The sequence below is a fragment of the Leptinotarsa decemlineata genome, unplaced genomic scaffold, assembly GCF_025532065.1.
Source record: "Leptinotarsa decemlineata unplaced genomic scaffold, Ldec_3_MD MMD2_tig00026314_RagTag_RagTag, whole genome shotgun sequence".
Classification (NCBI taxonomy): Eukaryota; Metazoa; Arthropoda; class Insecta; order Coleoptera; family Chrysomelidae; genus Leptinotarsa; species Leptinotarsa decemlineata.
The window spans coordinates 16,360,813-16,373,618 of record NW_027412684.1 but is presented as its reverse complement, the minus strand read 5'-3'; the positions used below and the strand labels follow the sequence as shown (position 1 = coordinate 16,373,618).

At 33.7% G+C, this 12,806-nt stretch overlaps 1 protein-coding gene across 1 annotated transcript in view; it reads left to right on the top strand.

The window, feature by feature from the left end:
* Window positions 1–12,806, top strand: part of LOC111510352 (dual oxidase 1) — a 49,822-nt gene extending 37,016 nt beyond the window's left edge. The window contains exons 12-21 of the mRNA XM_074181745.1: window positions 1,012–1,257; window positions 1,860–2,098; window positions 2,795–3,025; window positions 3,209–3,302; window positions 4,946–5,156; window positions 5,478–5,598; window positions 6,966–7,195; window positions 8,181–8,336; window positions 8,611–8,895; window positions 12,649–12,806. Coding sequence (XP_074037846.1) covers window positions 1,012–1,257; window positions 1,860–2,098; window positions 2,795–3,025; window positions 3,209–3,302; window positions 4,946–5,156; window positions 5,478–5,598; window positions 6,966–7,195; window positions 8,181–8,336; window positions 8,611–8,895; window positions 12,649–12,771 — 1,936 coding nt within the window. The 3' untranslated portion in view covers window positions 12,772–12,806. The remainder of the gene's footprint in view (window positions 1–1,011; window positions 1,258–1,859; window positions 2,099–2,794; window positions 3,026–3,208; window positions 3,303–4,945; window positions 5,157–5,477; window positions 5,599–6,965; window positions 7,196–8,180; window positions 8,337–8,610; window positions 8,896–12,648) is intronic.

The following is a 12,806-nucleotide window of genomic DNA, read 5'->3' as shown; positions in this document are numbered from 1 at the left end:
TCAGAACAATTCTCTTGTTGTCCTAACGAGTATCTAGTGGACTTCAAAGACTCCAGGAAATCGGTTGAAGGGAAAGATGATACCTTCTTACGAAACTGCAGCTGCATGAACAGTTGTTTGAGTTTGATGAATAAGTAGGAAACATTTCCGTTCTCGTTCATCATTAAAACTTCGTTCTTGAAATTCTTCGTCATGAACAACACTTGTAAAATGCTATTCATGTAGCAAGTGTTTCCTGAAGGAAGAACATGTTTCACAAAATCTGCATAAGAACCATTTCTCAAGCAAATGATGAAGAGTTTCGTAGAGGGATCGATTCGGATCTTACTTTATGAAAGAAAAATGTCTTCAACATAATTTTATTATTGCATAAAATTTTATTGAATTATCATTTTTCGAAATATATTTGAAAAATGTGGATGAACGTTGATTAGCAGATTTGAGGCGAATTTAAATTGAAAGTGAAAGATCCGATATGTAGACGTTATATTTGACATTTTTGATACAAATGGATTCCAAGTAGAGGAATTTGTTTCGACTCCTAACAACAGAACCCCAAATATTGAGTCCACATATGACATTTAAAACAATGGGGAATTTCAATGTGTTAGTGAATATAAGTAACCAAGATCAGTGATTCGATGTTTAAAGGAAGTACGTTCAGATTTATTTCTGATATCTCACACCATTGTCCACAACACAAAATGGCTGGTCTTAACATCCTTGTTTCTAGGCTTGTACGTTCCTCTCGAGTCCCTCCTATGGAATTCTTGGAATTGATGAATGCATTGTCATCATTATATGTCATCATTATTTGAAAAACGGTAGATCAAAGTAAAAAATCGGCCTCTTTCAGAAATTTTCAATGATTATGCTTATTGAATATACGCTGAGTTCAGTAATTATGAGAAATTTTGCGGTCAGTCCTACTTGTAGCAGAATGGAAAATTGTAATGAAATTTCATAATGAATTGCATATAGTCGCTAATTGTTGATTTTTATCGTGTTCAGGTCTTTTTTGGAAACCGTTGGAGGTAAAGTCGATGATAGAGACATACAAATCACTGTCAACCACATGTTGAAACAGGCAGGTGTGGAACACAAAAAGAACAATCTGACGTTCGAAGACTTCAAAAGAATGATCGGCGAAGATATCAAGAATTTGAATGCCGCCAAGCTGGGCTTCAAAGGATATGAGCAATCGAAGAAGAAGACCTATCTCGACGAGGCAAAAGATGTCATAGAAAATATTTATGAGTATGTATTACAGTACCGAGACGGTAGAAAAACTGGTCCACTTGGGGGCACTTTTATTCATGGTTTATATCAATAATATAGTATTTCAATGAGTTACTTACTTTGAAGATTATAAGAATCTCCAGAAAAATTTTAATAATTTGTCACCATTCGTAAATCATCCACTTTCACACGAAATATCAGTGCTATGGAAATCCATATTCCATGTATTCAAAAACACTTCATTGTGAGATGTTCACTGAAAGTGTTACAAAAACGTAACACGTGTTTTCTATAACAGAGACTCCGGACCATAAAATTTAAACAATTCTAGCATATTCACAATGTAGAAATGAAAGTCAAATCTGTTTTTTCGTTAATCAGCTGTCGCCCCCATACGAACGACAATTCTCAGAAGTTGAGAAACTTTTGCGAGATAAGGAGTAACGAGGTCTTAGCTTTTAACGAGTTATTCCTAATAGCAAATGCTATTAAATAAACCTTCGATAGTTTTGTGCATAAGTAAGAATTTTTCTGTTCATTTATAAATTGCCAGTTGCAGTTTATAAAGTACTCTCGATATATTGTGCCATAGTTGAGCTTACAATTTTCTTGTCTTGCAGGAGTAAACAGGAAATCGAGGCCCGTTTCAAAGGGGAAAGTTCCAGAGTTGAAAATAATCAGAGGAATAGCAGAATTATAGATGAAGATCAGGAAATAGTGTTAAAAACACTTGGAGAAACTTCGGGACCCTACAAACAGAACCCTGTCCTGAGATTCATCGAACTAAAATCGAAGGAAATATTTTGGATAACTCTGTATACATTAGTATTGATATGCATTTTCCTGGAAAGAGCTTATTGTAAGTGAAAAAAATCATAATTGGCGTACTGGGACGTCATTGACATGAATTACGACTAGGGGAATCACATTATTGTGTAATATGATTAAGAAAGACGATTTTATTCCCTTTATACTTATTATTTCAGATTTTTTCGAATGAGGTAAAATATTTCCATTAATTTTTTAACTCAGATAGAAAAAATCATTAGGATTTACATCCTACTGGTGACATTTTGAAAGTTCATGCGTTTCCTGATATGACGCCAGTGAGTCAATCGAAAATCAGATCTTAATTTTGCACCCCATACTGAAATAAAATCTCATATTTTCAAATTTTTCATCAAAGACTCGATGAGTATTCATTTGGTGGTTGGAATTGGTCGAAAAAGAGTAGAATCGTGTCATCTGCGTACCTGGAGATTTTTTTGTTGGTATGAGCGTCGCGTACATTGATATGGAATAGGAAAGGGGCTAGGAGGGAGCCCTGAGGGACTCCAGATTCGGGTGTGAGGGGAGAGGAGGTGAAATGTGTTTCTAATAGATTCAGCCAACACCAGAGTTTCCAATTCCACCAACCGAATGAATACTTATATTTATATGTTTTTGTTTGTAGTCTCTGTTTATTATTGAACTAAGATAATTTAAACATTTCTCAATCAATGTCATATCATCATTCACTTTTCTTCATATTGAATCTGATTATTTTGAATCACAGATTACACTGTTGAAAGGGAACATTCAGGACTGCGAAGAATTGCTGGATACGGGGTGACAATCACAAGAGGAGCTGCATCTGCAATGATGTTCACATATTCATCGTTGTTGATAACGATGTGTAGAAATATTCTCACTTATCTGAGAGATACGATTGCCAACAACTATTTTCCCTTTGACGCCTCTGTGGAACTGCACAAGTATATCGCTTTATGGGGATTTGCATTCACAGGTGATATATCTCATTATTATCAGCATTCTTTATCATTCAACTTCCATAGGAATAAATTGATAGGTACAAGAGAAACATGAAGTCGTCACATATGTTTTTGTACATAACTGATATCATTTCAATGGTTTTTTATATCAATTTAAGGTTTTTTACGTCGTGTTAAAGATTTAAATGAATTTTCAGTGATGCATATTATAGGACATGCGTTCAATTTCTATCACATTTCAACACAAACAGCAGAAGATCTAACGTGCCTATTCAGGAACTACTTCAGACCGTAAGTATGAAATAACTACATTTCATAAAATTAACAAGATTCGCCACAATGTGGCGAAAATCAATCTAGGTATCTTAAGATTATGACAATAATGACATAACAATGATTATTATTTACTTTCAAACAGGTAAAAACCTCATTATATGAAAATAATAGTTCATACAAAAATGTTAATACAGTCTAAATCATAAATATATTTCTAATATTTATAAGTGAATACAGATATATTGTACCTAGATACAATACAGCTACTACTTGAAGTCGAATGGAAGGAAAACACATAAAGTTATTCTAAGCTTGAAAATAATTCGTTCATATCAATACATACCTGGATGACTTACGCATACCGAAAGTGTTAGTTGGGAAAAACTAACTCTTTCGGTATTCCTCTATAATATATTTTCTTTCAGATCACCAGAAAATATTATTCATCATGATTATATGTGTCCTTCTGATATATTATATACATCAATCATTTCTGTATCCAATCTCAATTCACATTTTCATAAACTGACAATATTCAACAATCATTCATATAACACAATATAGTGAAATATTTTTACTTTGAAGAGTAACTATTTATTTACTTTTAATTATTTTAAAAATAAAATAAATACAACAATAAAAATTAATTGGCGCTCCGGGGCGACTTCATTGATTCCAGTGGCGCATTTGCTTTTTCAGCTGCAGGAAAACCCGGAAAAACCTGCAGCACCACATCATCTGAAGATCTTGATCTAACAATGTCCTCTCTCTCATAAAACAAAATGTAGGGTGTCTCCAGAGGCTCCAATAAATTCAATGCATCGCCAGAACACTTCGTGACACGACTATCGTCAAACTTAAACCAGTCCATTTCTTCTTTGACCAAGGCGTAATAATGACCAAATTCAACGCCAGAACCACAGTGAACAATGACTGCATAAATATTAAAACAGTGGTCTGCTAGTTTGAAATGTTCATCTATTTCGAACCTTCCAAAGAGTTTCTTGCTTCCGTTAGAGGTTGAGTCTTGTTTGAGTAACTTAAATAAAAAAAAAAAAGATTTACAATATTGTTATTGAAATTGTACGGGTTATATTTTTAGGAGTGACTAATTTTTTGGTGAAGAAATTTTTTGGCTTTCTACTACTCCATCTTGTTACAAAAAATTTGAAAATCTTCCAAAGAAACGAAGAAAGTAATCAATTTTAAAATAAGTAACTGTATACATGGATGTGCAGATCATGCAAAGAAATAACTTTTAGACACAAATCTGGAAAAAAACTTCCAGAAACTGCTACTTTCATATAAACATTGAATTACACGAAAAAAAAAAATTATTTCCAAACAAATACTTTTACATGAACACTGAATTATATACAAACCAATGTATTCCAAACAATGGTTTGGAAAACAAACATATTAATAGAAAAAAAAAGGAATGAGAGTCAATAGAATTTGATATTCAGTACTGAAATGAGTAAGAAATGAAGTAGAAAACAAGTTTATTCGATATTTCACCACCTATCAACAACGTGGATCAATAACAACCTAGCACATCGCGTATTCTAGCCCGGTTTTTGCTCTATCCAATTATAGAATAATAATGAATTATTGAATCTTGAGCACCTACTTTTCTAAAATCCATTTCAATTTTGTAGGACTCACGAGCTTCCAAAATTCCATTACTGGTGCTGGCAAACGATGACTGGAATTACTGGAGTGATACTCACGCTGATATGGGCAGTCATGTATATGTTTGCTCTGCCAGTGATAAGAAGAAAAATTTACAATTGGTTTTGGTATACGCACAACCTTTACCCTATATTTTATATTTTCTTTATTCTACATGGTACCGGAAGACTAATTCAGGTAGGATTTTTATGATCACATCATTATTTCAAATAAGCAATAAAAACATTTCAAACTTTGAGGCTAAACGCTTAAAATTCATTACTGTTGTTTGCCGGTGAACGATATTATTTTTTCTGCTAGGAACAATGAAAATATTTTTTAGAATTCTCATTTTGAAGTCGAAATCACAACTCTACCATTCATGAACTTGAATTTTCAATTTTATCTTAAAAATTCACTTCCAAAATTGACTTCTTCAGAATTATTTGAAAAAGAATGAAAATCAACTTGATAATCATTATAAAACTGATTTCACCTGATTCTTTTTTTTTGTTTTAGCCACCATTTACGTACTACTTTCTCCTCGGTCCACTCATTTTATACACTTTGGACTGTTTGATAAGCATCAGTAGAAAGAAAGTGGAGATTCCAGTAATTCGTGCAGAAATACTACCTTCAAGTGAGTAGTTGGAAGCCTTTATATGTAGAGGGTTCTTCAGTAATGGAATATAATAGTACAATACATTTTTTTTCTGATTATTTTTTGACATTATTTTTTAACAATAGACACCAATAATGTTATCATTATAACTCGCTCAGTTTTGATGCTAGGTACTTGTAAAAATAAAAAGTATACCAGAATAAATATTTTTAGGCAAGTCATGAATTTTTTATGAGTTCCATCCGAAGATGCATGATGTTTTCTTTACTTTACGTTGAAATTTTCAATTTGTGCGTTTAACGAATAAGAACCAACCATCAACAAGTATTATTCCATTTATATTGGGTCTACAGACACCATATAATCACAATTTTTTTTCATTTTTGATTTTCATAAACTACAATTTTGATAATAATAATAATAATATTTACTTGACTACGTTACATAATACAATATGTTTGTAGCAAATCATGCTTGGCTTTACACTTAAAATTTACAAGCAAATAGCAACAATCACACATCAAATCAAAAAGTAGTGACTTGTGTGTTACCACAAAAATGTGTTTTGAAGTCATGAATAGAATAGAAGCAATACCTCAACGAATAATTTTTCAATTTTCTCTTGTAAGTATTCAGACTTGACCTCTTTGAATTCTTGGGACACAATATTGTACAGAGCGTAATCTATGGGATTTTTTTTTGTGATAAGTGAAGACGAAATCGATTCACTCTAATGTGTATATGATATTGTTCCGGCATGGATGGTTTCTTCTTATGAATTTCAATCAAAACGTAATAAAGAAATAAAGCTGGCAATGGCATAATTTTAAGTGTTTTGAAATGTTCTTGACGGTGATCTCTGTATCCAATATGAGCCAGCACTATCAATGCCTTCTTTTGCATCCTGAATATTTGAATGAAATGACATGAATTTCCCCAAAGCTGTACACGATAATTGATATGAACTTTTTTTTCCAATAAAATACACTCTTTTTGAGTTAGTCTCGAAAAACTGTTCGAAATGTGGGTTCGTTGCTTGAATAAGTGATATATTCACTTAAGTCAAAAAGTATCTTTTTTCAGAAAAAATACTTTATAGGAAATGGTCGTATTTTCAATGAAACATTTGTCATATTCGAGAAGGGGTGTCAACTCATAGGGTAAATGCAACCCCGGTACAGGGTCACTTTTGAAGTAAAAAGTTCACGTCATCTCCTGAAGACGCTAACTTGGTTGGTGAAACGCGCGTCTAGAAAAGTATTGCAGTTCTGGTGATTGGAAAATGTACTTGTTTTGGGTTTATTCTTCGCTAGAGGTTACACTTTCGTCTTTCATTCATGGAATCGTTATTGAAAGAAGGTGAATAATATAATTTTTTATTTCAGATGTTACAATGCTTGAATTCCAAAAGCCCGAAAACTTCCAATACAAAGCAGGCCAGTGGGTCCGCTTGGCATGTATGGAGTTGAATGAAAATGAATACCATCCTTTCACCCTATCATCAGCGCCGGATGAAGATAATCTGACAGTTCATATCAGATCAGTCGGACCATGGACCAATCTAATTCGAAAAACTTATGAAACGGCGATAAGAGACAGTGTTAAACTTCCCAAGGTAATACTTAGAAGAAATTAGATTATGCAGAAACTGTTTCTATCCTATCATCAATATTAGAAAGTGAAGAACTTTTGAATTACGAAGTAGATTAGTAGGTTTGTCATTTCAGTTACCGACTATATGAAAAACCCACGTCAACTACTCTCAATTTCGAACATTGATTTGCAGGGAAATCTCCTTCTGCTAACCTGTTTTTAACTGACTCCTCTTTAGTTATTATTTGATTTGAGTACAAAAATACACCCTCTCACTGACCAAGTCAGCATCATCATCTTTTTCTGGCATGGAAAAAATTGATTCATTCTTCCCTAGATGTTCGAATTAAACCTATCAAGTTTGAAAAGTTTACTAAACATTTATTATAAGCATGTGATTTGCATTCCTTGAAAAGTCATTTAAAACAGTTTTTGAATTTAAAAACATCGTGGAAAAACGCTTAGCATTTTAGGAACCAAAAATATGGCTTTTAGGAAAACTACACGTATGGAAACAAGTTCATACTTAAATTATGAACCGAACCGTGCAGTTTTTTTATTAACCTGAAAATATCTCGCTCTTTTTGAAGAATAATCAGTGATTATTAATTGACTTATCTTGCCGGAAAAATTTGACTTTATATTTTCGAAAAAAGTGATAAATACTGAAATAAAAATTCCTCGTTTATCAGAAAACAAGGGTCTGGGACCTGCGAGTGATATTTCAGATGGTATAAGTTTGATATGGTATTATTCACTCGACTAACAACAATAGAAGTAACCCTCGTAATTGGCCTGTAATCGTAATTGAAAGTAGTTGTTCCATGAGGAATTTGATGGCTTTTCATCTGCAAAAAGATTTTGTACATGATCTATACATTTTTGTTGAGAGTTTTTCTTTTCTTATCGAACTCCTTCGCAAAAAAATGTTATTATTCCTCAGTACTGGAAAAAATATTTTCGATGGTGATCACTTTGACATTTCAAAATATAATATTTTTTTCTAGCTCTATCTTGATGGACCGTATGGTGAAGGACATCAAGACTGGAACACATACGATGTAGCCATTTTAATTGGGGGTGGTATTGGAGTGACACCCTTCGCCAGTATTTTGAAAGACGTGACTCATAAAGCAAACAAAATCAGAACCCACTGCAAAAAGGTGAGAAAATTATCTTTCTATCCATTATCATGGATGAACAATACGAACAAGCAATCGAATAATCGCAATATCAGATTGGAATATCAACATTTCATTATTATCGTGAACTTTTCGTAGACAACTGTTGAGAATAGAGAGTAGGGGTACTTTTGTTTGTTTCGATATTACTTATATATTGTTTCATTTAAATCTAAGAATACTGGGAAAATTTCAATTTATAGTTTGTAATCTAACTATATGGAAAGGGTTTTTTATTTCATGTCCCTTTGTACAGGTATACTTTATATGGGTATCCCGGACACAAAAACAGTTTGAATGGTTGGTGGACATCATCAGAGATGTCGAGAGCAAGGATGCCAAACACATTGTGAGCTGCCACATCTTCATAACGCAGTTTTATGAAAAATTCGACTTGAGAACGATTCTACTATATATTTGCGAGAGACATTATCAAAGGGTAGCGAACAAATCTTTGTTTACTAACTTGAGAGCCGTGACACATTTTGGAAGACCTGCCTTTCCACAATTTTTCAAAACTGTTCAGAACATTCATGAATCGGTGAGTACCTAGAAGAAAAACAATTTCATTGAACAAAATCTAACCTTTTACAAACCTTCTTATTAGAATTTATTCAATAGTTATCATCATTATTGACGTCACTACTTTCCGCAATCGAAAATCAGTTACTTTTCACTAGTGAATACCATAGTTACTGAATCATAAATCAATTGTTCTACGTTATTTAAGACAGAATTCAATACGTGAAACCTCTTTTGATGAAGTAGCTGAGGGGCATACTTTTCAGCAATACTCTCAAGGGCCATACACTTTTTCAAATGTTTTGTATGTAAAATTTCAAGTAGTTGGTTTTTGGTATAGTAATCTCCAAAATACAAATTGTTGTCAATTGAAAAACTTTGTATTTTTTTTCTTCGAATTTTTGTTCTGTACTTTGATTAGCTGTCGCGAATGATAGGAAGCGTTGTCAAGAACTATTACAGTATTCGCATCCAAATTGAGGATCAATGTGTTTTCAAACCATCCCTCGAAAATATCAGCTTCCATGTTCTTTTGATAGTCAACTATTGCAGTCCCCAAGTTTTTTCTACATAATTTCATAGAATTCGGAATCCATCCTTTACTTCCTCCGCAATGCACAATGATTAATTGCGATCCTTTGTTGCAGGCATGTTAGGCGTACATATTCTCGAACGATCAGTCCACCCTTTCGTAACTGTGTCATGAGTGTTATACTAAGTTTCGTCCAAATAGAAACTTTGTCGTTGTTCTTGTCTATATATAGATATTTGTTCTAAGTATTTGTTACGCCATTCCACTATTTTTCTGTTTTCCATAACTGCTTGACATTTGTTTATTATTTTAAATCTAAATTCCTAGTTTCTTTATCCAATTCTGAATAGTTTTGTCACAGCAGCTCACGTTATGGCCGGAAGTATTGAATTTCTTCCTTATGATTTCAGTTGTAGCAATCTCATTGCTTTCGTAACATTCGTATATTGTTATTTTCAATGATTTTATTAGATGAACATCTGAAGGTTTTGGTATCACATCGCGTTTTGCGTTGAGAAAGGTCAAATCTGATGTTGCTTGTAATAGTTCGTTTCCCTCGAAACGAAAATTGAGATGTAGACTCTTATAAACATTGAAACAAACTCTCTGTGTTTCAATATTCAAATGCATTGAAATCTCATTCACTGATATCTCTTTTTCACATTGGTCACCATCGCCATTGGAATCATTACGCCGAAAATAGTCTACGTTATTATCACACTCGTTAATACTATTATTACTTGTCAAAAGACGCCACATTTTAAACAGATAACAAAAATTTTAAGTAATTATAACTGCACCAATTCAGAATTTCAACACTCAAATCGCGATCAGTTCGTGAACTGAACATTGATGACATGCCGGCGATAACCATCCCCGCATTCCCCGATTTCTATTCGTCACCGTAGTGTGACTTCAAATTCAATTTTATCACTCTATCACTCACTATCAATACGAACCGCCAATTCTACAGTCCACATGGACTAGTTCGCAGCTGTTTCATTTTTATGTATTGGTTTTTTTGGCCTTTGAGAGTGTCGTAAACTTTAAGTGTGCACAATATCGTTTACTTCGAAATGATCAGTCCAACAGCTGTGAAATTAGTTCATATGTCTTTTGACGGTTAGGGTTAACTGATAATCATATGGATTCAATATTAGTAGCGACATCTATGTGTTAGTCTACGATCTTTTTAGCCCATCTAGTATGTAAGAATAAAATGATCACAGACAAAATCCATCTTTTCAAATTTGATCAGTATTATATTATTCATAGTGTTCGTTTCGTCTCAGTGACATATACAGGACATTTTGGCAGTGTACTAGAATGCCCAATTGCACCGATCACAACACAACAAAGTTTTTGTTTCGGGGTTGAAATTAGATGATTTTAATGTATTTCCACGTGTTAAAACCGAAAGTGACCATAAAAATCATATATTAGCTCTTGTTTTCAAGATATAGTATCATTATATTATATATATGTTTTCCCATCTGCTCTTCGGCCTGTACCACACTCGGACAATTTGCCAGTCCCTTCTCCACCCCAAAACTATGAAATTTTAGAGGAAGGTGATGAAGACTGTTTAGAAGGAGCATCCCATCCTTCTACATCCTATGACCCTGATTTTGAGGTAAGCGATAGGTCTAGTGATCCGCACAGAATTAGTCAAGCAGAGTTGAGTGACCTTATAAGAGATCTTCGCTTGTCTAAGGAAAAGGCTGAGCTGTTAGGGTCAAGACTACAACAGTGGAATCTTCTAAAACATGATGTGAAAATATCTCAGTACAGACAGCATCAAAAAGATTTGCTTCCTTTTTTTGAGAAAAAAGAAAACCTCGTAGTTTGTTCTGATGTTAATGGTTTGATGGACTGCTTGAATTTGGATCACACTCCATCTGAATGGAGACTGTTTATAGACTCTTCAAAACTAAGCTTAAAAGCTGTACTTCTGCATAATGGAAATCAGCTACCCTCTATTCCTATAGGTCATGCAGTTCACATGAAGGAAACGTATATAAATATGAAAACACTTCTCCAATCAATCAAATATGAACAACACAAGTGGCACATCTGTGGTGATCTGAAAGTCATTGCTATACTCCTAGGAATGCAATTAGGGTTCACCAAGTACTGTTGTTTTTTGTGTCTGTGGGACAGTCGGGATAGAAAATCTCACTATAAAAAAATGAACTGGCCTACACGAGACCTAAACCCTAATGAGAAAAATGTAGTTTACGAGCCTCTTGTAGATCCTAAGGATGTTCTCCTTCCCCCATTACATATTAAGTTGGGACTAATGAAAAACTTTGTGAAGGCCATGGACCAGGAAGGACAAGCTTTTAAGTACTTGAGAGCAAAGTTTCCCAGGTTGAGTGATGCTAAAGTCAAGGAAGGCATCTTTATTGGACCTCAAATCCGTGAAATCGTAAATGATCCTGCTTTTGACATGATTTTAACAGGAAATGAAAAAAGAGCCTGGGAAGCCTTTAAGGGGGTTGTACATGGGTTTTTAGGTAACAAAAGAGATGATAACTTCACAGCATTGGTTAAAGAGCTTCTTCAAGCTTACCACCAACTTGGATGCAACATGTCCTTAAAAATTCATTTTCTTCACTCTCATCTTAATTTCTTCCCACAAAACTGTGGAGCTGTGAGTGACGAACATGGAGAAAGATTCCATCAAGACATTGCCTTAATGGAACAGAGATATCAGGGCCGTTGGAATGAAGCAATGCTTGCAGACTACTGCTGGTCTGTGTGTAGGGATGCTCCAGAAGTCTTTTATAAAAGACAAGCTAAACGACAGCGATCTTACAATGAATCGGATGGACTTCTTTTATTTGTCAAAACACTAAGAATAATGTTTTTTTTTATTAATTTTGTACTTAAAATATTCTAAAAGAAACATAACAATATTGTTTTATGTACTTTCACTTTTCACGTATAGTATAACTACTCTTTAGGATTAAGTACTGTGTATCTCAAAAACCAGAGCTAATAAAAATTTTTCATTGTTATTTTCGTTTTTATCACCCCAAAATTAGTAGAAATTGACTAATTTAGTGTAGGAAACATTCAAAAAATATTTTTTTGTTGTGTTGTGAATCTACCAATGATTTGATGTTGTCCCTCGTTGGCCCCAAAATTGTAATCGTAATAGTTGGGTATTCAATTGCAATTAATTTATCATATAAAGTCATAATGTGTACAACAATCATGAATATATATTTCTTCTAGGCAAAGAGAATTGGTGTATTCAGCTGTGGACCTCCTCCAATGACATCTTCAGTCGATTCAGCGTGCAGCAAAGTGAATCAGCAAAGCAGTCAAAAGTTCGAACATCATTTTAAAAATTTCTAACTTTCTATTCGTATAATATAATCTCATTCACGGAA